Genomic DNA, 23,340 nt, shown 5'->3' with positions numbered 1-23,340 from the left:
TCGGACATTTACCAAAAATTACACAAATGTGCGCAAGGAGTATGGACATTAATTGATGAAGTGTCAGATTTTTAACATGCAGACATTTGGAGTAAGACCCTATTTTCCGCTAGCAACCCCCCAGAATACACCACAGGGTCCTAACACCTCTTAAAACATGCACAGAAAATCAAGAATAATGATATTACTTCTATAACTCTGACAAGTCCGTCCTAGGAATTATCCATCTTTTTTTAAAATTATGCTCTGGCCCAAAGGGGTGTGGTTTCCCCCAAGCACATGGTGGAGTTTCTGGTTTGTCCACTTCCCCCCAAGCTCAGCTTGCTAGCAGAGTCACTGCTCCTCCCAGTTTCTCCCAAGAGGAAGCCATTTTACGACCCCCCCAATATAACATTTGCCTGAGTCCAGGACAGGGCTTTGTTCAACTTCCTGCAGTCCCCAGGTGCTCCTCCCCTAACCCAATCAGAGAGGTGTCATCTCCTTTTGGCAGGGGCAGCAGGATGCAGCTAGGCTTGGGAAGAGTGGCTGAGCCGATTTCTCCAGTCGGGGATAGTTGTCAGGCAGAATTCAGCTAAATGTCACTTTAGTTCCCAGTTTTCTACATCAAATCCAATTTACATGCAGCTATTTTTTATATATACATTAAATAATGACTTCCTTCAAGTCATTTCAGAATATAGTTTTACATTGTATCCACCTCTTAGCAAGTCTTTCCTTGGCCTGGTTTGGGTTCATTTGTTCAGTTTTACACCAAAGTCTGGCGGTTTTAAAACACCGGCTTTCTGATAGTGGTGAGCACCGGTATTGCATCCATTTTTGACATTAAGAAAATTAATTCCCCACAGTTCTGGGTTGCTTTTGACAATCAGCATTGCCATTCCCAATGGTTTCAGGCTACTGTGTGTGTAGCCCAATGGTGGTTTTAGGCAGTGCCCTCCTGTGCTCACAACAAAGGCAAAAATGGGTGGCAGCCTATTCTTCATGTTTTCCCTGTGCACTCTCTAGGGAGTTCTGGCCATCATTTTGTTTTCAATGCCAGTAACGCAGTTTTATGGTAGGGCTTGGATGCATGGGTAAAAACATCCCACAGGTCCTTCTTCCCTTATATATGCTGTTATACCTTACTTAAGAATTCAAATGCCTATTTAAAACTGTCAGCAGTTGATGCATTTTTACTGATTTTAAGTTGTGTGTGGTACCACATAGAGTATATCATATTGCCATTATTTGAATAGAACTGCCCGAGTACAGTGTGTTATTATGGTAGTAAAGAACTTGTGTTATCACATAACCTTGTGTGGGGACATTCTGTTGTGGGGGCTTGGGGAATCACTGTACTTAAGAACCAGTCTGCATAATCTCCAGAGAGCTTATGCCTGGCTGCTTGTCCATCGTTACCAATTGAGAGCCTTGGCTGGTGTGCCATGTGCCTCTGTCCAGACCATATAGAGGGCACAAATACAGATACCCCCTCCAGTCTTTACAGTAGTCAATGTAATTCATACCCTGCATGGATTCTCCTGCTTCCTTTCGTTTACTGTTTACGTAATCTTATATCAAATCAGTGATTCCCATTGCCCCATATCCTTTGATATTTGCCTAGGCAACCCCTGTTCCTGTACGTTATCTCCTCTAATGTTCGACAGTGGTCCATTCCCTCCTTCCATTTGGCCATTGTTGGGACCTCAGTGACTCCCCATTGTAGATGCTAGATCTCTTTTGGCTACCAGAGACGCTGTGGTTAGCAGTGTCTTACCTCCCCCCGAACCTGCAGCATCCCTCAGAATATGGAGAAGGTACATTTTAGGGCATTGTGTTATTACATTTCCCATCAACTGTAACACTATTGTCAGATAACTTTCCCAATAAGTTCAGACTTTCATGCAACCCCATAGTTAGTGGAATAAAAGTCCCACTTGAAGGCGTGTGTGTTCCGGAATATTAATCTCCCTCCCAAATTGGGTATGAATTACATGTTTTAGGTGTGTGTATAGATGTACCTCTGTGTCACCCCATATTGTTCACGCAGTGCAGGATATGCTGCTAATCACTCCAGTTGTAGGATCTCCCCCACTTTAACAATCCCTCTGCTTGCCCATCTCTGCTCTTTCCACAGTTTATACGCTTCTGGGATTTTTGGGTTCTCCCACAACGGTGGCGATTCAGTGCATTTCTTTTTCCTTTTTCACCCCATGGCGTATGTGATTTCTCTCCTACTCTCTATAATTCTCTGCCCTTCAAGCAGAAGTTCGTTCCTGCATGGACTCCTGTACAGTATTAGTAGGGGGATCTATCTCGCTATAGGGTTACCTCCAACTTTATATGATGGATAACCGACCACTGCCCGGCCGGCCGAGAGCCCATGCCACCAGAGCGATCAATACAACAACAGTGTTCCTGTCTGGTGTGCCCCTGCTAGACATCTGCAGGGCGGCTATGTGGAGGTCCACGCACACATTCACGAGATTTTACTGCGTCGACAGGGATTCCAGGGAGGAATCCAGAGTCGTCCAGGCAGTGGTACGCAACCTGTTCGCTTGAGTTGAGTCTGTTCCAAAGGTGAACGTTGATTGCTTCTATTGAGCCTTGCCACCTCTAGTGGCTGTGTAATGTTGTACTGATATTTATTCGTTTATCATGAGCATGTGAATCCATTCCAGACCCCATGCAAAACGTTACTTACCTGTAACTATTGTTCTCCAGCATGGTTCTGCCATGGATTCACATGTGAACCCTCCCTCTGCCCCCTCTGCGGCTCTTCTTGGTCATACTGCCACTTTGCGTGGTTACCAAATGTGAAGATGGCTGCCAGAGGAGGGGCTTAGACAGAGGACTGTCATTGGATGGGGGCAGTATGACCCAGAGGTCAGTGATTGGTTTAAAGGAGAAATACAGTTTGAAGGGGAAATTAAACTGTTTTTTCTTTTAGCAAGGATTCCCGGCCTGACAGGGAATATTCATGAGCATGTGAATCCATGCCAGACCCATTCTGGGGAACAATAGTTACAGGTAAGTACCTTGCTCTTTGTACCAGAAGTGCAGCCTGTTGCACACCTTGGGCTTCTGCCTGACTTTCACGAAGTCTCAGGTTTCACTGTCCCAGTCCCTTGGCTTCATCGAGGTGATCACTCGCCTTGGCAAGTCTTTCCTGTCCAAGTTTTGAGTAGCGAACACATCCAAGATGGTGCGTGTATTACCATCACAGGAAAATGTCCCTGCCTTTTCTGCGGTTGCTGGGTCTCATGGCCTTCTGCATTCTTCTATTGCCAGAGGCTTTGCCATGCATGAGGTTCGGAAAAGTGGCTTCTCAGTCGTCTCAGTTTCAGGGATACCTCAGATCGTCTTCAGGTCTCTGCAAAAGTGTCAAGAGACCCGGAATGGTGGTCCCAGGGAAAAACTTACTAAAGGAGGCCCCAGCTGACCCTACCTGTAGTCTCTCTCGTATGGCCGGCAACACGTTTATTTTGCTGGTCTTAAGGGTGATAAGGCTGGCCTTGGTTGATTTACTTCCTTTGGTACGGAGCAACACTATGCCTGCTCTGGAAAACAGCATGTCCCCGACAGTGGCTCATCTAGCCAGCAGGCAAAACGTGATTGTGGATGTCTCGAATGTACAGACTTCAAGCTCCCACAAGTGGGAGCTCTGTCAGGAAGTTCTGAAGGAGATGTTCTCCCTTTGGGGGACTCCGGATGTGGTCCTGTTCACTTACATTGGGAACAGGAAGTGCAGTTGGTTCTGCTCCAGGGAATTTCCATGACAGGGGAGCTCTGGGGGACAGTTTGACGGTTGAGTTGGACTTTCAACCTGCTCTCTGCGTTCTCGCCAATCATACCGATGGTTCTCAGGAGGCTACGCCTGTTCGGGTCCACAATGATCTGGATCGCTCTGGTGAACTGTACCCATAGAACAAGGTACCCAGAGTTTCCAGATATGGCCATCTGCCCTCTCTGGCGCTTTCCTCAGAGAGCGGAACTCCTCTCTCAATCGGCGGGACGAACCCTGCACCCAAACCTCAACAGCCTGAGCCTTAATTCTTGGCTGTTGAAAGGTTAAGGTATAAGGAGTGAGATTTGTCAGAGGACGTGCTCCTCTTGGCTAGGAGACCCGTCACCAAATCCATTTATGCCTGTAGGTAGTGTATGTTTTCAGCCTAGTGCCGTGAGAGGGATCTGGACCTTTTTACATGCTCTATATCCCCTGTTCTGGATTTTCTGCTTCCTTTAGACCGGACGGGCCTGCAAATTGGCCTAGTGAAGTGGTATCTTGCTGTAATTTCCGTTTTCAAGAGGAAGCCAGAGCAGGGCTACTTTTTCACTATCTCCGCTGTCATGCAATCTTTGCGATGATTATGCAATCGGGTTCCCCCAAGCCAGTTTGTTGTTTCGTGGAATTTCATATTAGCGTTTCGTATGGGTGCTCTGTTTGAGCCCCTCCATTACTGTTAGTTAAGATTACTCACCCTTAAGGTGACATTTCTGGTTGTCATCACTTCCGCTAGATGGGATAGTGAGCTCCAAGCATTATCAGTTAAACCTCACTACTTAGCTTTCTCCAAGGAGAACGCAACGTTGAGGGTGAGACCATCCTTCCTCCTGAAGACAGTGTGTCTGATTTTCATCTGAATCAAAAGATCCATCTTCTGGTCATTTTCCCTCTGCCTCGCCCTTCAAAGACAGTAACAATTCCATCAGCTGGACCCAGTGAGGGTTTTCAGCTACTACGTCTCTCAGAGGAGAGAGACCAAGAAAGATGACCAGCTTTTTGTTGGTTATGCTTGTGCCTTTGCTGTGACCAAACAGGCTGTTAAGGTTGATCATCATCTGCATCTTGGAATGCTATGATCTGGTTGGTAAAGATTCCACCAGAGGACTAGCTGCCACCTCAGCTCTGCAACGCTAAGTTCCTGTTCTGGACATTTGCCAGGTGGCTATGTGGGCTTCTTTTTAAACGTTTACTAGAAATGCATATCAGTCTTGTCAGAATGCTCGTTTTAGCATGGCTGTCCACTAGCGATATCTGGTTTAAGGTGGGGTGCATGCTATCCTCCCTCCGTCCCTCCTCCAGATCTACGTACTGCTATGGGAATCCATTAGAAAAACAAATGACTTCCCTCTCTTTAATAGTCTTCCTGATAGCTATTCTTCCCACAGATTCCTCCTTTCCATCTCAACTTACCCTGCTTGGCGGATAGCTAGTGCATCTTGTTTCTGTGGTCCTTCAGCATCAGTGTTCTGGGGGAAAAGGGGTGGAATTAAGGTCACAGAGTACAGCATCTCAATATATGCTGACCGCAACATCATATCCGGCGTGGGGTGCACAAGGGCATCTGATGTAGCCAACGTGGAGCTGTACTGCGCCCCTTGGTGGCACAAAGGTTTCAGACTAGCAGCTGCGGTGCGAGATAGATATCAAAGATGAGGAATCCGTGGGGGAACATGCACCAGAAAGGACATAAATCAGAAAGAACCTTACAGAATGATAAGTAATTTGTTTGTCACTTCAAGTTCTAGGTGCTCTCATGTATGGGAGCTGGACTGATGCTGCTTTGACGCCCTCCAGCGGCTGTGTGAAGTTTCTAAATCCTGCCTGCCTCTGGAACTAATTGATGAGATGAGAAATATGAGAGGAATACTGTATCCATCATTAAGAATTCATCTAACGTACTTACTTTGGTTGTTTGGATGTACAAGGTATTTGTCTCCGATTAAAGGTCTTCCTCTTTTGTTCATTAAGAATCGTTACATGAGAGACATTAAGGATGGGCTAGGTATCCAGTAATAAAGGTGAGGTCATCTTTTTGTTCTTGAAGGGGCATTTGTAGCTACGTTTTAGTCTGGGCTATAACGTTGCACTTGCGCCACCTATAACTTGCATTATAGTAAAGTACAGAAAGGGAGAAAAAGCACAGTTTATAGGAGGTGTTTGGTTATTTGCCCACATATTGACTGCCCATGGCCATGCCAGTCCCATCCAGTTCTTGCCCCTCTAAAAACTCCTCCTCATGGGAACTCTTTGAGCTTGCTTTAGTCGAGCGTTACCATCAATTTTTGCACTAGTGCCTGCCAGTGTTTTTACAAAGAAGTCTTCTGAGAGCTAATGACTTATTTGGAGCTGTAAACCGGCTGCTGGTGTAATACAAATATCTTAACCACATCTGCCTTCAGCCACTTGATTTATAAGCACAATGTGTGTCCTTTACTGAAGCCCTGTAAAAAACCAGCATTGGCAAAGCCAACAGTTTTGGCTTGTGTATAAGTGTTATGCAATATCCAGGCACTGTTATTACATGCTCAGGTACTCCTACCATATTGCACCTGCTACCATCAATGGCCAGTTAATACCACTACAGCAGTGCCTGGCAAGTGCCTTTCCCATGCCTATACAAAAGCCCTAACTGTTGGCATTGCCAATGCTTGTTTCATTTTGCAACATCCTCTGAAAATTATAGAAGTAATGAATATATAAACTGAAGATGTTTTATCAAAATTGTGCCAAGATTTTCATAATCTATATTCCAACAATATACTTTCCTTTGAGAAATACTGTTGGATCCAGTACAATGTTTTGCCAAATTTAAAGTATCTGTATGGATCTGCCACTTGTCTGTACCTTGCATTATTTTTAGAATTATTTAATTGTTCCTTCTTTAATCCATGATTTCTGTTATTTGTATCTGCCCAGTCTCTGGAATTAAATCAAGTGTAAAAGTTGCCCTTCTATTTGGTCAACTGGCAGTATACAGTATATTTTGCCTTTCTCAATGAAAATTCTGTTTATCTGATTGCAGTGGAAAGTGCCGGGTACCAGCCTGGTGTGATCGCATATTGTGGCGAGGAGTTGATGTTAAACAGATGCAATATCGAAGTCACATGGAGCTCAAAACAAGCGATCACAAACCTGTCAGCGCACTATTCAACATTGGGGTAACTTACTTTTCTTTCAAGTGCCTGTTAGTCGTAAAAGGAATGTTTTTCGATCATGGCCTTCTGTGCTTTTGATACTTGGTCTAGTGCTTCTTTTCATGTGAATGGAAAGCCCAAAGTAAAAACAGTGAGTATAAATACAGCTGAATTAGGCTTTTGGGAGCTAAGGTTGGCACAGTAGTTCAAATCTGATTCTGGTGGGTTTTTTATACAAATGTTAAACATCTTGTGGTGGTACAGATGAATCATTGTTTGAGATGACATAAACAGGAACCTTACTCGTGTTAGTGCCAAGAGAAACGCATGATAAATAGACATACCAACTTTGATTTAACAATAATATTGAGATAATGCACAAAAAAATACAATTCACAGGTATACATGGTAGTTGAAGAAACCGAAATGAGAGCAAGAAGTCCTGTGCAATGGTAAAAGTAAAAATAGTTATTATAATTTTCACCAATTCTGTGTCAATCGCAAACAATCTTAAGTAATTTTTGGGGAAAAAATATAAAGTGCATATAGAAAAATGTATTTAAACACGGTTAAAGGGCTTGTGGAGAAAATACATTCAAGAAATGTTTCAGTGTACACTCCTGAAACATTGGTGATAAAAGCACCATTTATATGTCAATAAATGATACAATTAATGGCAATTGTGGGAACGGTCATGTCAATATATTGTGTGCTGGTATTCTATGACTCATGAAAAGACTGTGCCTGGCAAATTTAAATCCTTAAAAGTATTGTAGGATCTTCTTCAGGGGCTAGATCATCAGCATAAAGCCAGCATGACAAATGAATGTTATGATATAATTGATAGCCTGTGGTGCAAAAATAGATAACGATGCTAATGTGTAATGTGTAATTGGATGTAGCTCCCGAGACACTATGCTGTACATTATTTGAAATATGAAAGATAAAAAAATGATCTTTCAATGTATTGCATTAACCCACAGATTACTCATCTTGATAGATCTTATCTTGATAGATTGCTATTCTGCGTCAGCTGCTTGGAGTTGTTTTTGACAGGGGGCTAGTGCTGCTTGATCTGCAAAGACTCCCTCGTAGACGGCCGCACCATTCCTCGATCGGATGTGAGGTTGGGGGTCGTATAAAAGGATGCACTACGCACTCCATAGATTGGTTCCTTTTTTTTGCATGCTCAGCACACCATTGAACACGCTCGTTTTCGACATCATCAAATTACTGCATTAGTATGTTGGGGGTAAGCCATTCGGGTTCAAACATTACAAGGACTGCAACTCCAAAATGTCCCTCACAGACCGGCAAACTATATGTGTGTGGTGTCTTGGAGTGGGGCATGACACAGAGAAATGTGGTTCCTGCCTTTTTTTTTAATTTTTTTTTTAAACATTTATTTTATTGAGAGAGCAGGTCAGCAGCAAGAACAACAGTAGATAAATATCAAAGCATAGTTTGGAGGTATTCGCAGTATTCGTACATACATGTCATACAACAGAACATTACACATCATGGTGAGGGAGCAGGTTTTGCATTATCTGGTGCCAGATCCCATAGGTACGCACGTAACAGTGTCCAAATATCTTTGGGACGACAGGGTGTCGGAACCGATAGGACAAAAAGTTCCTCGTTGTCGTTCACCGTGCACAAGTCTTTTAAAAAGTTAGCTCTGGATGGAGCAGTGATGGATTTCCACGATCTAAGAATACATCGCTTTGCAACAACACATGAAATGTTAAATAGACGCCTAGTGGTTTCCCTCACTTTACCAATGTCACCAAGCAGGTACTTTAGTGGGGACAGGGTCGCCGGGATCGACGTTATGTCCTCAAGTAATTCCACCACCTCTTGCCAGAATTCCACAATCAAAGGGCATGACCAGTACATGTGATATGGCCCAGCGTTTGGTGCATTACACTTAGGGCAGGCTCCTGTGCAATTCTCAACAAATTTAGCTAACCTGGCGGGGGCATAATGTAACTGATTCAGGATTTTGAATTGAATCAGCCGGAGGCCAGCATTCATAGACACGGATCTGGTGAGTTGACAGAAGCGTGACCACCGGATTTCATCAATTTGGGTACCCGTATCTCGTTCCCAGGTCTCCCTTATCGCATTACGGGACGGGGAATGGGCCTGCACCAAAGAGTATACCAGCGACACCCCCTTGTTGGGACCATTTGTAGCCACTATTGCCCTAATGCATTCATGCACCTGGGGTTCAAATGTAGGGGATATACTCGAGAAGTTCCACAGGGGGACCTCTGGGTCGTAGAGGGTCTCCAGGCCAATTCTTTTATATATCTTAGCCCAGGCTTGTGTAGTTGTGTATACCGGGTCAAATGGGCAGATGTCTCCGTAAAGAGGGTTAAGGAGGACTGATCGGATATCATTGGGGCGGACAGCATATTTTTCTATGAAAACATGGGGATTTGTATCCTCGGGGTCGAACCAATGTTTAGCGAATTGAGCCTGTGCAGACAGGTCGTAGAGTTCAAAGTCAGGTGCAGCGATACCTCCCTGTGAGAATGGTTCCACCATCTTATCCCATCCCAGCCTGGCCGTCTTCCCATTCCAGATAAAAGTAGAGGCGAGCGACCTGAGTTTTGCAAAAAAAGCCTTGCCGGGCCATATCGGGATGTTATTAAAATAATATAGAAGTTTGGGTAGAACCACCATTTTGAGTATCGCCACCCTACCATAAAGGGACAGTGGGAGACTGGTCCATGTCTGGAATTTGGTCGCCAAACTTGATAGCAGTTCCCCAAGGTTATGTGCGTACAGCAATTGTTTATTCCTAGCGATCACAACACCCAAGTAGCGAACCTGAATCAGAGCGGGCCTGAGTCCCACTATTGCAGAGAGATCACCCGTGCAATCAGTTAAGGGAAATATCTCTGACTTAGGAACATTGATTCTATACCCTGAATTCGTGTATGTCTGACATGATGTGTTGTACATTCTCCTCTGGATCACGGACATATAACAAAGTGTCATCTGCGTATAGTGAAATGATCTGAGGGGGGCCGGTCATCCTGAGTCCTCTATGTGAATGGTGCTGTCGTATATACTCCGCCATTGGCTTAATGGTAAGTGCAAATAGTATAGGTGAGAAGGGACAACCCTGCCTGGTGCCCCTATGGAGCCAAAATGTAGGGGATAGCGTGGTATTAGTGAGGACTTTAGCGGTAGGGTGGGTGTATAGTAGCTTTACGCATTTAATAAAGTATCGGCCAAGGCCAAACCGTTCAAGCACCAGGAAGAGGTATGTCCAGGACACGGAATCGAAAGCCTTTTCGGCATCAAGGGCTACCACTGCCGCCTTCGCCTCGGGATCAATCTGTGCCATTACATTAAACAGGCGTCGCAGGTTGAGTGCAGTGGATCTGGATGGTATAAAGCCGGCCTGGTCCGGGTGGACCAGGATTGACATATACGCGAGGAGTCTGGTAGCTAACACTTTGGCGAAGATTTTCGCATCAGTGTTAATCAATGAGAGGGGTCTGTAGGATCCCATCTCATGTGCCGGTCTACGGGGTTTCAGGAGGACTGTAATAATAGCTTCACGCATCGATTCTGGAAGGTCCCCCCGGTCCGTCGATTCCTCCCACATTTTTAGCAGTAAAGGGGCTAATTCACTCCTGAATTCTTTGTATAGTTCTGCGCTCAGGCCATCCGAGCCGGGGGCGCGGCCTCCTGACAAAGATTTAATGGCCTCTTCAATTTCTGCAATTGTGATGGACCGGTCTAGTATGTTACGGGTTTCAGCAGTTAATGTAGGGAGGTCTAGGCTGTCCAAGTACTGGAACGTCTCCTCTGAACACTTTGTGTCATGATTAGAATAAAGGGAGGGATAGAACTCTGCAAAGGTGGAATTAATGTCCCGCTCCCTGTTAACCATTTCCCCGGTAGGTGTCAGAATGCCAGGAATCGGACTACGGTGCCTATCAGCCTTAAACATAGTAGCTAAGAACTTCCCGGCCTTGTTACTCTCCCCGTATCTGCGGGCTTTGGCAGGGGCTGCCATATATAGAACTTCTCTGTTGGCCAACTCACTGAACTCCTTTAAAGCGACATGCATTTGCGCTAACGTTTCCTTTTCTTGTGTGACCCCATATTCAATTTGTAACAGATCTATTTTTGCTTCAACTGTACTCAGTTCCCTCCGTACAGCCTTCAACATGCCGGTGGACTTACCAAGGATAGTGCCCCGGACCCAGACCTTGAAAGCCTCCCATAAAGTAGCATAGGTAGTTACCGATCCCTCATTTATTCTGATGAATTCGGTAATCTCATCATGCAGGGCTTTGCAAATGTTAGAGTCCCTAAGAATGGCGGGGGGAATTCTCCATCTTCTAACCGGGGGAGAGGCATCTCCCAACTTAATGCTAAGTGTTACAGGAGAGTGGTCCGAAAGGGTGCAGGGGTGTATATCGCAACCAGTGACAGTGCCCGCCAGGTGTGAGCGAACAAACCAGTAGTCTATAAGCGAATGGGAGTCGTGGACGGTCGAATAGAAGGTGAATTTCTTTTCAGTGGGGTGTAATGTACGCCAAACATCTATCAAGCCCATCTGTTCCATCAGCTGTTTCAAAACCAATGCAGCCCTAGTAGGGGCCCTAGGGGTGGTGTAAGATCGATCAAGGGATTGGTCCAGAATAGTATTGAAGTCACCGCCCCAAATTATTAACGCCTCCCCTGACCCAGTCAGCATATCTAATATAGTACAGTAGAATTGTGGGTCGTCTACATTTGGGCCGTATGTGTTTACCAGGATTATCGGGCACCCTGCCAGCTCCCCCCAAACTAGCACATATCTGCCTTGCTGATCTATTTTGCTAGAATGGTATTTAAAACTCAATTTGAGGTGTAGGAGAATCATCACTCCCCTTGACTGTGTTGAATATTCCGTATAATATCTTTGGGGGCCCCATCGTGGCAGAAATTTAGTATTAACGCTTCCGAGTGTGTGTGTCTCCTGTATGAAAAGAATGCAAGGATCATGACGTGCTATGTATGCTGCAACCTTCCTTGCTTTAACCGGGTTATTAAGCCCACGTATGTTCCAGGAAAGTAAGTTGACACTTAAGCCCCCATTAACCTGCGTCATGCCAGCTTTCAAAAGGAATCGACTGCCCGTAGACTTGCCCCTGTTGCAAGTGATACGGGCATACTGCTGCGTAACCGCTCTCTGATTTAAACATTATAACTCCTTTCAACAAGAACTCCCTAAACTGTCCCGGTCTGACACCAGGGATAACCCTTTCTCGTCTCCCCGTCCCACCCCCACCCGCATCATCCACCCCAACAAGTTGATGTAACCCTCGAACCATAACCTGAGAACACTCCTGGGGGGAAGCCGTACTCACATGGCCGAAATCCCAGGGGGACCTCACGGCCCAGCTGCAAACAAGTGTTATTAGTCAGGGCTGCCGTACCATGCCAGGCCTCAAATTGCATCTAAAGTACCTCAACCGGCGGGCTCCTCAAGTATTTCAACGGGCCGTGGTGGCGAATTCCGATTCTGGTCACGAGTCGGCAGGGGGATAGAAGACTCAACATATAGCATGGCATCTGTAGGATTTTCATAAAAATGCGCCCGTCCACCATGCTGAATTCTCATCTTAGCCGGATAGACTAGTGAATAGGGAACTTGGCGTAGTCTGTTGCCTCTTGACTGGCTCGTATGACCGTCTCAGCGATTGCACATTTGTTGAAAAGTCCGGGTAAATGTGTATCCTACTGCTCTCGTAAAAAAGTGTGCCTTTCTCCCTGGATTTCCGCAGGATGGCGTCTCTATCTCTATAATTGAGGAGACGGGCAATTATAGTGCGCGGCGGCGCCCCGGGTCGGGGAGGGGGTGCTGAGGTACGGTGGGCACGCTCCACAAGGAAGTAGTCAGAAAAGGCGTTGGGGCCCAGAAGGTCTTTCAATAAGGATTCCACCTGGCGCTCCATTGATCCCTTGCCAAAGGTCTGGGCCACCCCCGCCAGGCGAATATTATTCCTTCTGGAGCGGGATTCCAAATCTTCACATTAAGGGTCTTCTGGAGGTCTCCCTTCAGTTGGGCGATGTCTCGGCTGTGCTGTATAATGGAATCTTCATTGGTACTTATCCTATTCTTGGCTTCGGTGACACGGGAGCTCTCCTGATCCACCCTCGCCTTCAAGGAGCTGATCGTCGCCCCAATGTCGTCTAGCTTGCTGTTCACCGCTAGGAAGCCATTCTGGACCATCACCATTAGTCGGTCCTCTCTTTCATCGGGCGAGGGTTCCACCTGGCCGTCTGTCTGCCCCAGTGGTGGAGCGGCAGATCCGCCCGGCTGGGAACTGGTAAAGGAGTCCATCGGGCCCATTTTTCTGGAACGCACTCCTTTCTGCTTGTGGCGGCCCATATGATGAATCGAGTGGCTTGTGTTCTCCCACGTACCGCCACGCCTCCCAATGAATTGCTCGTAATATTATGGAAAGAGCTGCAGTGTTCATGTACCCTGCCTGTGGCCACTCCCAAAGATCAAGGCAAGGTAGCAGTGTGTCGTCGGGCAAAGAAGGGTAGCTCGGGGAGGTGACCAGGTGTAAGTTCGCAGGGGGGGGAGCCACAAATGTAGGGGTTACCAGACCTATCGACACTCTCCGAGACCGCTCCGCACAGTCACCTAGCAAGAATCATGTCATCACCTCAAACCCATAGCCAATGCCAGCGGTGACAGCCACGTGGTGCAGGCCAAAAACAAGGCCTCCAGCGAGGGGGGTCTCCAACACCAGGAACAGGGAACACACCCCGTATATCCGTCTTCACATGGAGCACCACTAAATGTTCAGCCAGGTGCACCTCTCAGGGGGGGGATAGCCCCTCAGATCAGGGTTATGTTCAGGGCTCCGACGCTGCAATGGGAGAGTTCCGTCGCCGTAGTATTTCCTCCGGGTAACAGATCCACGCGTCCGGCAAAACTGGCCCCTTCCGATTGTATCCGGCAGGCCTGGGCTATGTTGCACGCCCGGTACGCCACGTAGGCGTGATGGTGTCCTCGTAGCCTGTAATGGCGGCGAGAGCCCTCGCTCTTTGTTCCCCGTACACCGGCTGGGGGGGTATGTCAGATTTCACATGCGGGGGAGGTTCGTTCCCCTCCAAGGCCGCTACGGGATTGCTCACCGCTCCACTAGGCCCCCTCTATTCGGATGTATCACGGAGTTCCGTGGCGCACTACACCGCCGGCCGTCGCCGGCACGTCCGCTGCACAGGGGGATCTCAGCCCGCGGCACCGCAGAGCACCAACCAGCGCCACCATCCACCGGCTCCCTCTCTCTGTCAGCGGAGGGACGCGCAGGTCCGTCTCCGCCTCTCCAGTAAGGCGCGAACAGTCGCAGTAGAGTTTTGCCACCCCTCCCCCAGCGGCACCTTAGGGGAAATCCACAGAATTCGTGGGTGGCCCGCGCCACCACCAAGGCCTGCTGGATCTACGGGACGATGTAGCTCCCGAACAGTCAGCAGCAGAGGCGCCGGATTTTCACAGCGCACGCCTCAAGTCCTGGAGGGCTCGCCGGTGCGACGCTTTCGTTTTGGAGGCAGCCCCGACACAGGATATTCAGCAGCAGGATTGATGTGGACCGGAGCTCTGGGACTAGGCGGCCATTTCCCAATGTGCGCAACAGCGCCCCCCCGTGGTTCCTGCCTTTTGATGAACCCGAAGGCAGTGAGGGAACACTCAGCGAGACTGCCGGTCGACAAGACTGCCATCCAAATCCCCAGCGAAAGGGATCTTGTGCTCATCGGAGCATGATACCGAGGAACCGATGCCTGAAAAACATTGAGGGCCGTTACCATAAAAAGTCAAACAACCACTAATACTCTCAGAGTGAATCGCACCACTCCTCATCTTCACATAATAAAAAGCAGAGACACGATTCTGACTCGCTGGATGATAAGGGGAAGCCATACCCTGCGAAGCGTACATCTAGGAAGGAGTGAGAAGATTTTAAAACCGAGATGCTCAAAGTTTATGAGAAGACCTCATCTGGTACGGCTTTTGCCTTGGCGCCACTGGTCGGTCCGGCTCCAACTGCGCCCCGTCCGTCCGGCACAAAGGAAGCCACGAAGGGTCGAAAGCTCTAAAGCGAGACCCTGCAGGAGAAACCCCGCCCTGCACCAAAGCAGTCGGCGTGGCCTTGGGGCTTGGCACGCCATCGAAGCCTATGTCACAGTATGACTTTTCCGACATCCTCGACAGTGGGCTGCAAATCGAATGAGCGTTGCTGTTCAATGCGGCTATTGCTGATACGGTCATAGCGTTGTGACGGCGTCCATGCTAGACACCGGTAGTCGACACAGGGCACACTAAGAAATACAAGCCAGTGAGGGGCAACCCGTCGTTTCTGTCATCCCCCCCAGAACCCAGATGGGTTAGTGGTGAAGGCCGTGCCGGTCAAGTCCAGGCACTCGACATCGAACCTTCCCACCGACAGAGAGTCGAAGAATGTTGATGATTGGCAAAAAAGGTCTTTGCCTCGGGGAGTATGGCCCTCAAGGCGACAAATGCCTCGTGTCCCTTCTCCACATTTTCTCACATAATCTGGAGTACTATTTCAGAGCCAGCTGACCGCCCCCCTGAAGGGGAAGTCAAATCTGTTTTTTGGACATAGTGGCCGACTGAAAGGAGATGGCCTACCAAGCACTCTTGCGGCTGATTGCATGGGTCATGCTATGGGTATCTCCACGTTTCTGCGCAGTTCCGCATATCTGAAGGGGTTGGGGATTTCGAGTGGGGCTGCTGCCTCCCATTTGTGAGAAGGCCTCCGGAAAGACCCCCGAGCCCCGCATCAGCCAGAGCTGGAGCTACTGTAAGAGTTTCAAGCCCTTCTGCTGAAGGGAGCAGTGGAGGTGGACCTAGCTAACGAGAAAGGCTCAGAATCCTGCTATTTCCCGCTTCCATAGAAAGGTCCCATCCTGGTCCTCAAAGAATTAAACAAGTTTGTGAGGAAGGACAAATTCTGGATGGTGACGTTGTAGGAAATTCTGCGGGCTGTACAGTCCCAAGACTGGCTCGTGTTGTTGGACCTTCAGGACCCCTATTTTCACATGCCAATCCTCAGGAAGCCCAGGCAGTTACTGAGGTTCATCATTACCAATTCAAAGTGCTCCCTGTTGGCTTGGCCTCCGCGCCCACAGTCGTTACCAAGCTGATGGCAGTAGTATCAGCCCACCTCAGGAGAGCTGGTGTCTGTGTTTTGATACTGGGATGATTAGCTGATCGGAGCACTGTCATCTGAACCGGTTTCGAGGCACCTCAGGAAACCTGTTCACTGCTGCACAACTTGGATTTCTTCCTGAACCTAAAGAAATCCCACACATCATCAATACAGAAGCTACATTTGATCAGAGCAGTCTTGGACACCCGGGAAGGAAATGCATTCCCTCCTGAGGAGAGTCTCCAACATGGCAGTCAGTCTTTTCCAGATTTCCAGCAGTCTACCGGCATCTGCGCTCTGGCGCCTACTGGGCTTCATGGCATCCTGTATTTTCCTGGTGCCGCAGGCGAGACTGCAGCAGATGAGATCCTTTCAGTGTCTTCTCATGAGCCAGAGGTCACCAAACTGCTGCCAGATGTTGGAAGTGTTCCAGGTGTCAAGGTTGGTGGCGAACAACCTGATTTGGTGGAGCGACAGAACAAACATGTTGACAGGATAACCCTGGCCGGAAGAGCAAGTGGTCACGGTAGCCTCACTGATGGGCTGTGGAGCCCATTGTGACTCACTCCAAATCAGCGGCTATTGGTCTCAGGAGGAGAAACATTGCTAGATCGTGATGAGCAGGCAGACTGGCACTGACAGCTTTTGCGCCTGCCCTGCCGGAGAAACATGACCTGAAGTTAATGGACAACACAATGTCCATGCACTACCTCAACAAGCAGGGAGGCGTGAAGTCACTACCCCTGTGCAATGAGGCCATGCAACTATGGTTCTGGTTGCTAGAGAACATAATATTAGCCTCTGCAGCTCATCTGGCAGGTGTGGAGAATGGGTTGGCAGACTCTCTGAGTAGGCAGAGCTTGGTCTTGCACGAGTGGGGGCTATTTCATGAGGTCACTCCAGAGATCTTTGCCCAGTGGGGCACCCTGGCAGTGGATCTTTTTGTGATGGTGGACAAAACGAAAGGCAGTTCTGTTTGATGGAATTTGCCCCGAGAGGGACATTTTGGGGGGTGCTTTTCTAGTGGCGTGGGCCTTCAACCTCCATTTTGCCTTCCTGTCGATACCAGTATTTTCTCAGTGGGCGTTTCTTGCCGCACTGTCAGCTGCTTCCCAGGCATATCATGTGCTGTGGCACACACCCGCGCAGCGGGCACGCTGTCAGCGCGCTTAAGGCAAGCCCGTCTGTGCCTGTCCGTGCTCGGACTGCACAGGATGCCCAGGTTAAGGCTAGTATTTGCCCTGAAACTAATGGCATGGAACGAAATGTTCTTTTATCTTTGGCCCCCCTTAATACTAAATGGCCTGAGGGCTTTCAGCACACCCTGGCCATTACAGAAAGCAGTTCCACTGCTGAGTTGCATTGTGCCCTGCTTAATACCCACTCGCTACCTGCCCACTCTATGGAATGTTATGATCTCATCGGCAACAGCCAACTCGACCTTTTGTTCCTAACGGAAACATGGTTCTTAGATTCATCAGGCCCTGCAATCGTCCAAGCACTGCCTCCCCAATTATGAATTAGTGCATGTGGACCGTTTAGACCCCCACCCTGGTGGTGGGGTGCCCTGATTCATTAAACCAAATACAAAGTTTCCTACTCTATTCCTAACTATGCCTTGAAAATGGAATGTGTATTCTGTCGTATTTTGGTCTCGCCTACCTGTACACTTAAAGTTCTGGTGGTTTACCGCCCACCAGGGCCTGATACTGGGTTCAATGCCGAATTTCCTGCTTTTGTGCTGGTGCTACAAACAAAACATCCTGACCTGCTTATCGTTGGGGACTTTTAATCACCCTGCGAACATCACTACTGCATGGCAGGTTACTAACTTTGTCCCTGCTGCAGGAATTGGGTCTCTGTCAATGGGTTACGGAACCCACCAGCGAGGTAACATCTTAGATCTGATCTTCGCTCACACTGACTCTCTCTTCAGTTGCTCTTAATCCGGTGCTATGGTCTGACCACTTCTTGGTATCTTTTACAAACCCTGTCAGGCCCCTCAATGCTACCCTGCTAAACCTGCTATCCCCAAACGTAGCTGGAGTAGAGTGTCTAACCCCACGTTGATTACTGCGTTGCATGCTAATTGTGGCCCACCCGAGGGGACTGTTCTTTACCTGTATTGGAGTCTGCGTTCTTGGCAATGGCTGACCTGTTGGCTCCTATTAGTCTCTGCAAACACATATGTATAGGCGCATTATAAATGCCATATCATATCATATCATAAACAGAAAAATCGTTCTCTGGAACCCTGCTTCTCGGAAGATCTTAGAGCATATAAACTACGTTGCCGACAGGCGGAGAGAAAGTGGCGCATTGATTACTCTAGCGAAGCGAACGCTTTATTCCGCTGTTCTCTCTCAGCCTACCACAAGGCTGTTATTTCTGCCAAGAAACTCTATTACAGTCACAGAGTACAAGTGGCCCTTAATAAACCTAAGACCCTCTTTGACCTTGTGCAATCACTTTCTTCACCTTAGATAGGTCCTGCTTCAGTTCCACGTTCAAAGGGTTGATGTGACTCTCTTTCGGCGTTCTTTCTGGAAAAGATTTCTGCCATTCGTGACCACATAAAGGATGGCCTATGTCTGCCTACTGCAGACACAGTTGTTGTTGATCCTCTTCCTGCTAACGGATCTTGGTCATCTTGCCCTCTATTCTCAAACTCTGATGTCTTGTCAGCTATTCTGAAATTTAAGTCTGCCTCCCCAGCCGACGCTATACCTCTGGCTCTCTTAACGTTTACATCTGGCAATTCGATAGAGCATATTGCCACCACTGTTAATGCTTCCGCTGTTAATGCTTCTTTCTCCACTGGAGTGATTGCACCTTCTCTCAAGCATGCGCTGGTGGTTCCACTTTTAAAAAAAGCCTTCTCTTGATCCCGATGTACTGTCCAACTACCGCCCTATCTCTCTTCTTCCTTTCTTTATGAAGGTGATCGAAGCACTGGTGTCCCAGCTTCCTTGAGTCCTCTCACTGTTTTGACTCATTCCAGTCTGTTTTCAGGCTGGGCAGGGGCACTGAATCTGTCCTGAAATCGGTACTGGATTATTTGGCGCGTCTGGTAGATGAGGGCGTTGTCGGAGCAGTCCTTTTGCTCGATTTCTCGGCTGCTTTCAACACAGTTGATCATTCCATCTTGATCTCCTGTCTCTCAGATGCCGGCCTCTCCGGCTGGGTTCTCGACTGATTCACAGCCTTTCTGTCTGATCGGTCCCAGTCTATCTCTCTTCCCCCTTTCCGCTCGGCTTTGGTTTCACTTCTCTGTGGTGTCCTCCAGGTATCAGCACTGTCCCCCACCCTGTTTAATGTCTATATTCGCCCCCTCTTCCTTCTCATCCGGGCACATGGATTTCGCTATTACTCTTATGCGGATGACACCCAGATTCTTGTCCACCTGGACCTTACACAATCTGACACATCGTCCCGGCTGAAGAAATGTCTAGAGGACGTGGGGTTGTGGATGATGAGAAACTGGCTGAAGCTCAATAGCAGTAAAACTGAGGTCCTGGTTGTGGGTACCACTTTCCCCAAACTGTTCTGGACTTCAGAATTGTGGCCTACTAGCCTTGGCCCCCTCCCCTTGCCAGTCCAATCGGTCAGCAACCTGGGGGTTAAAATCTCTGACTCTCTTGCCCTGGATGACCAGGTGGCTGCGGTATGCAGGCCCGGTCATGTCAAGCTTCGCATTTTGCATAAGGTCCTGCCATGAATTCCTGCCGAATGCCAGGCCCCTGTGGTGGCTGCTCTGGCCCTGAGCTCCATCGACTACTGCAATTCTCTCTATCTGGCTCAACCACGCTCTCTGATTAACAGGCTTCAACTCTTGCAGAACGCGGCTGCTTGCTCCCTACTTCGCCCCCCTTTTGGATCCCACATGTCTCCTCTGTTAAAGAAACTCCACTAGCTCCCTGTTGCCAATCGGATCCTTTTTAAATCCATGTGTATTGTGCACTGTACCTTTTATGGCATGAGAGCCAAGTATTTGCAGGGCAAATTCGCTCATTATGTTGCGGCCCACCTGTTGAGATCCCAACCTGCTCTTCTTGTAGCGGTTCCTCGCTACCGTCTGTCATTCAAGGGTGGGCGATCCTTCTCTGTGGTGGAGGCCTGGAATGACCCCCCTTTGGCCCTACGGGGTACTACGGATCATTTCACCTTCCGCAGACTACTGGAAACCACTCTGTTCTGAAATGACCTGATCTTGCTATGTTTATAAGTTTCCACACTCACACAACAGCGTCAAGATGCCCCTGGGCGTACGTGCGCTTTGCTAAATTCATGTAACATAACATAACAGTCAGCCTTTGGGCTCTCAGGAGGTTGCAGAGATTCAGGGCTCACCTGGTCCTGATCGCTGCGGACTGGAAGAGGAGGATATGGTACCGGGATCTCATGGATCTGCCCCTATGCCCACTTCTCTCGGCTCCCTCAGAGGCTGAACCTCTTGTCTCAGTCAGGAGGCAATGTGCTTCTCCTGAACCTGGACCCTCTCATGCTCACGCTGCATGCGTGGCTCTTGAGAGGGTGGGGTACGATGACTGGGACCTCAATGAGGAGGTACTAGACGTGCTGTTGGCTTCATGCTGATTTTTCACTAGGTCCCTCTCTGCATGCAGATGGAGAAGGTTTGTGGCCTGGTGCAAGGTAAAAGGAGTGAACCCCACGTCGTGCCCCACTTCATCAGGGATGGAGTTGTTGTTGGCCCTAGCCAAATTGGCCCTAAAGTAGGCACAGTGAAGGGGTATCTAGCAGCCACGCCAGAGCAGGGCTACTTCTTTACCGGTCCTGTGGTGGCACAGTTCCTGAAGGGCCTTGTTAATTGCTTTCCTCCTTCGCCCTTTGTAGTCCAGGACTGGGATCTGAATCTAGTCCTGACTTTTCTGATGGCGGCTCCATTTGAGCCCTTGCGTTTAGCTCCCAGCAGACTTGTCAAATAGAAAACTGTCTTTTTGGTGGCAATTACATCCGCTAGAAGAGTTAGCGAATACTCTAATAAAGCCCCCACCCTGTGGCTTTTCAAGGAGAAGGTCCCCCTGAAGTTGTGTCCCACATTTTTACCTAAGGTGGTGTCTGAATTCCATCTGGGGGCAAGTCATAGGTCTTCCAGCATTTTACCCTCCATCCCATCCTTCGAAGGATAAGTAGAGGCTCCACAGAGTGGATCCCAAGAGGGCACTGAGTTTTTACCTGGCCAGGACAGGCTCCTTCAGGGAGGATGACCAGCTGTTTGTCACCTTCTCACAATCCAGGTTGGGGCGTGCAGTCACGAAGCAAAGTATCTCACTTTAGATAGTGTTGTGCAATTTGGAATGTTGCCAGTCCGCAGGCAAAGAGGTTCCAGCAGGGGGTGGGCAGTCATAATTTCGACAGTAAAAATGTCGACAGTCAAAATTTCGAAAAATAAATGTCGAAAAAAATAATGTCGACAAACAATAATGTCAACATTTTTTCAATATTTTTTCGAAATTTTCTATTTATTGTATAAATAAATAAATAAATATATAACTAAAATGTGTTGAGTATGAGGGGTGGTGGGGGGTGTGGGGTGGGGGGTGGCAGGGGGGTGTCGGGTGAGGGGGGGTTGGGGGGACACCCCCATAGTAAATGATACTCTTTTTATTTAATTAATTATTGAATAAATAAAAAAATATATAATTACTATGTGTTGAGAATGAGGGGTGAGAGGATGGTGGGGGGGGTGTGGGGGGGCGGCAGGGGGGTGTTGGGTGAGGGTGAGGGGGGGTTGGGTGGGACCCCCCCATAGTAAATGATACTCTTTTTGTTTATTTATTTATTGAAAGAATAAATAAATAAACATATAATTAGAATGTGTTGAGTATGAGGGGTGAGAGGGGTGTGTGGGGGGTGTGGCAGGGGGGTGTTGGGTGAGGTGTTGATAGTTCTAATTGACATTTTTTTGTCGACATTTTTTTTTCGACATTATGACTATAAACCCCAGCAGGGCTTAGGGCCCACTCTACCAGATGTGTTGCGGCTCCCTCTACTCTTAAGAGACGAGTGCCGGTCAGCGACATTTGTCACGCAGCAATGTGGTCCTCTCTTCACATATTAGCATTACAGCTTGGACTTGGCCCATGGGGCAGGTGCACACTTTGGTAAGGCGGTCCTCCAGAGCTTCTTGGTTTAAACTGCCAACCCTCCCTCAGCATGCTGTGAGAATTCACTGCATCTTGTCACTTCTCCCCAGCGGGAGCCCTTCCATGTGAGTCTAGGAAGGTCAGCCTGCTACCCGATAGTCCCCTTAGGTGTGTTAAATAGCAGGTGGACCTCACAAGGAGAGACTCCCTCTATGGGGACAAAGACTCCCCTTCCATGATGAATTCCCTAATCCTCCTTCCCTAAAAATGATGAAACCCTTAAGATCTGTTGAGGTTCTGGCTGACAGTACTACTGTGTACTATTGTGATACTCCTTCTTTTCTTCCTGTAAGATTAGACACCATCAAAATGAACACTCAGTCTAAACATGATTTGTACTATGAAGGTACTGAGAACAACGTTGCTCATGGAGGCTTGCAGAATACTCATGAGAAAGATACTGGGTCGAGGTGGCCCCCAGGAGGTAAGAGGAGTGCACAACTAAGCCTGACGTCAGACTATGGCACTACGCTGGGGAGGTCCCAGCCCAACAAGATAAAATGAAAATAAGGACTCAGTAAGGAGAGCAACAGGTGCAAAGCCTGGGCAGCCTGGGAAATTCGATTCAGGAGAAAATACGGGACGTTGCAGGAGCAACCCAGATGCTGGGAGGACACTGGCCGCAGACCAGAAATTCCTTATATGGCCGAGCGAGAGCAAGCCAAACTGGAAGCTGGAATCCGGGTGACGGTGGCGTGAGCTTGAGGAGGTGGACCGAGTGGTCCCACAACTACGCTGATACCGACCTTCCCGGAATGCCCGCTGACACACAGTAGGATTGCAGAGAGAAGAGCAAAACCAAACAAGGCTTCACTGGAAAAGCAAAAGTCTGACAGCCCAGGAAGAACCAGTGATCTGCTCCAACCAAAGTAAAGCTAACGGGAGCTACGGTAGGGGAGTTGGGGCATGCAAAGCAAGCCACAGGGGAGATCTGTCATCTCAGTAATCATTGAGAGTAAACATTTTGAAGAAAGCCTGAGGAGTGATCTCCATCGTCCCAGTAATTGCACGAATAAGAACAGTTGGGAAGAATGCCTTGGAAGGAATCTCCTTAATTTCAATAACTTTTCTAGCAGTAA

General features: G+C 48.2%; 1 protein-coding gene across 3 annotated transcripts in view; it reads left to right on the top strand.

Annotated features, from left to right (window-relative positions):
- OCRL (OCRL inositol polyphosphate-5-phosphatase) overlaps positions 1 to 23,340 on the top strand; it is a 1,330,750-nt gene that overhangs the window by 780,800 nt on the left and 526,610 nt on the right. For all 3 annotated transcript variants that reach the window (XM_069612980.1, XM_069612981.1, XM_069612979.1), the window contains one exon: positions 6,789 to 6,924. In XM_069612980.1, coding sequence (XP_069469081.1) covers positions 6,789 to 6,924 — 136 coding nt within the window. The remainder of the gene's footprint in view (positions 1 to 6,788; positions 6,925 to 23,340) is intronic.

This window comes from Ambystoma mexicanum, chromosome 5p (genome assembly GCF_040938575.1).
Source record: "Ambystoma mexicanum isolate Mex_15411 chromosome 5p, UKY_AmexF1_1, whole genome shotgun sequence".
NCBI lineage: Eukaryota > Metazoa > Chordata > Amphibia > Caudata > Ambystomatidae > Ambystoma > Ambystoma mexicanum.
Note: the sequence above shows the minus strand (reverse complement) of the source record. Positions and strands in the feature narration are given on the sequence as shown.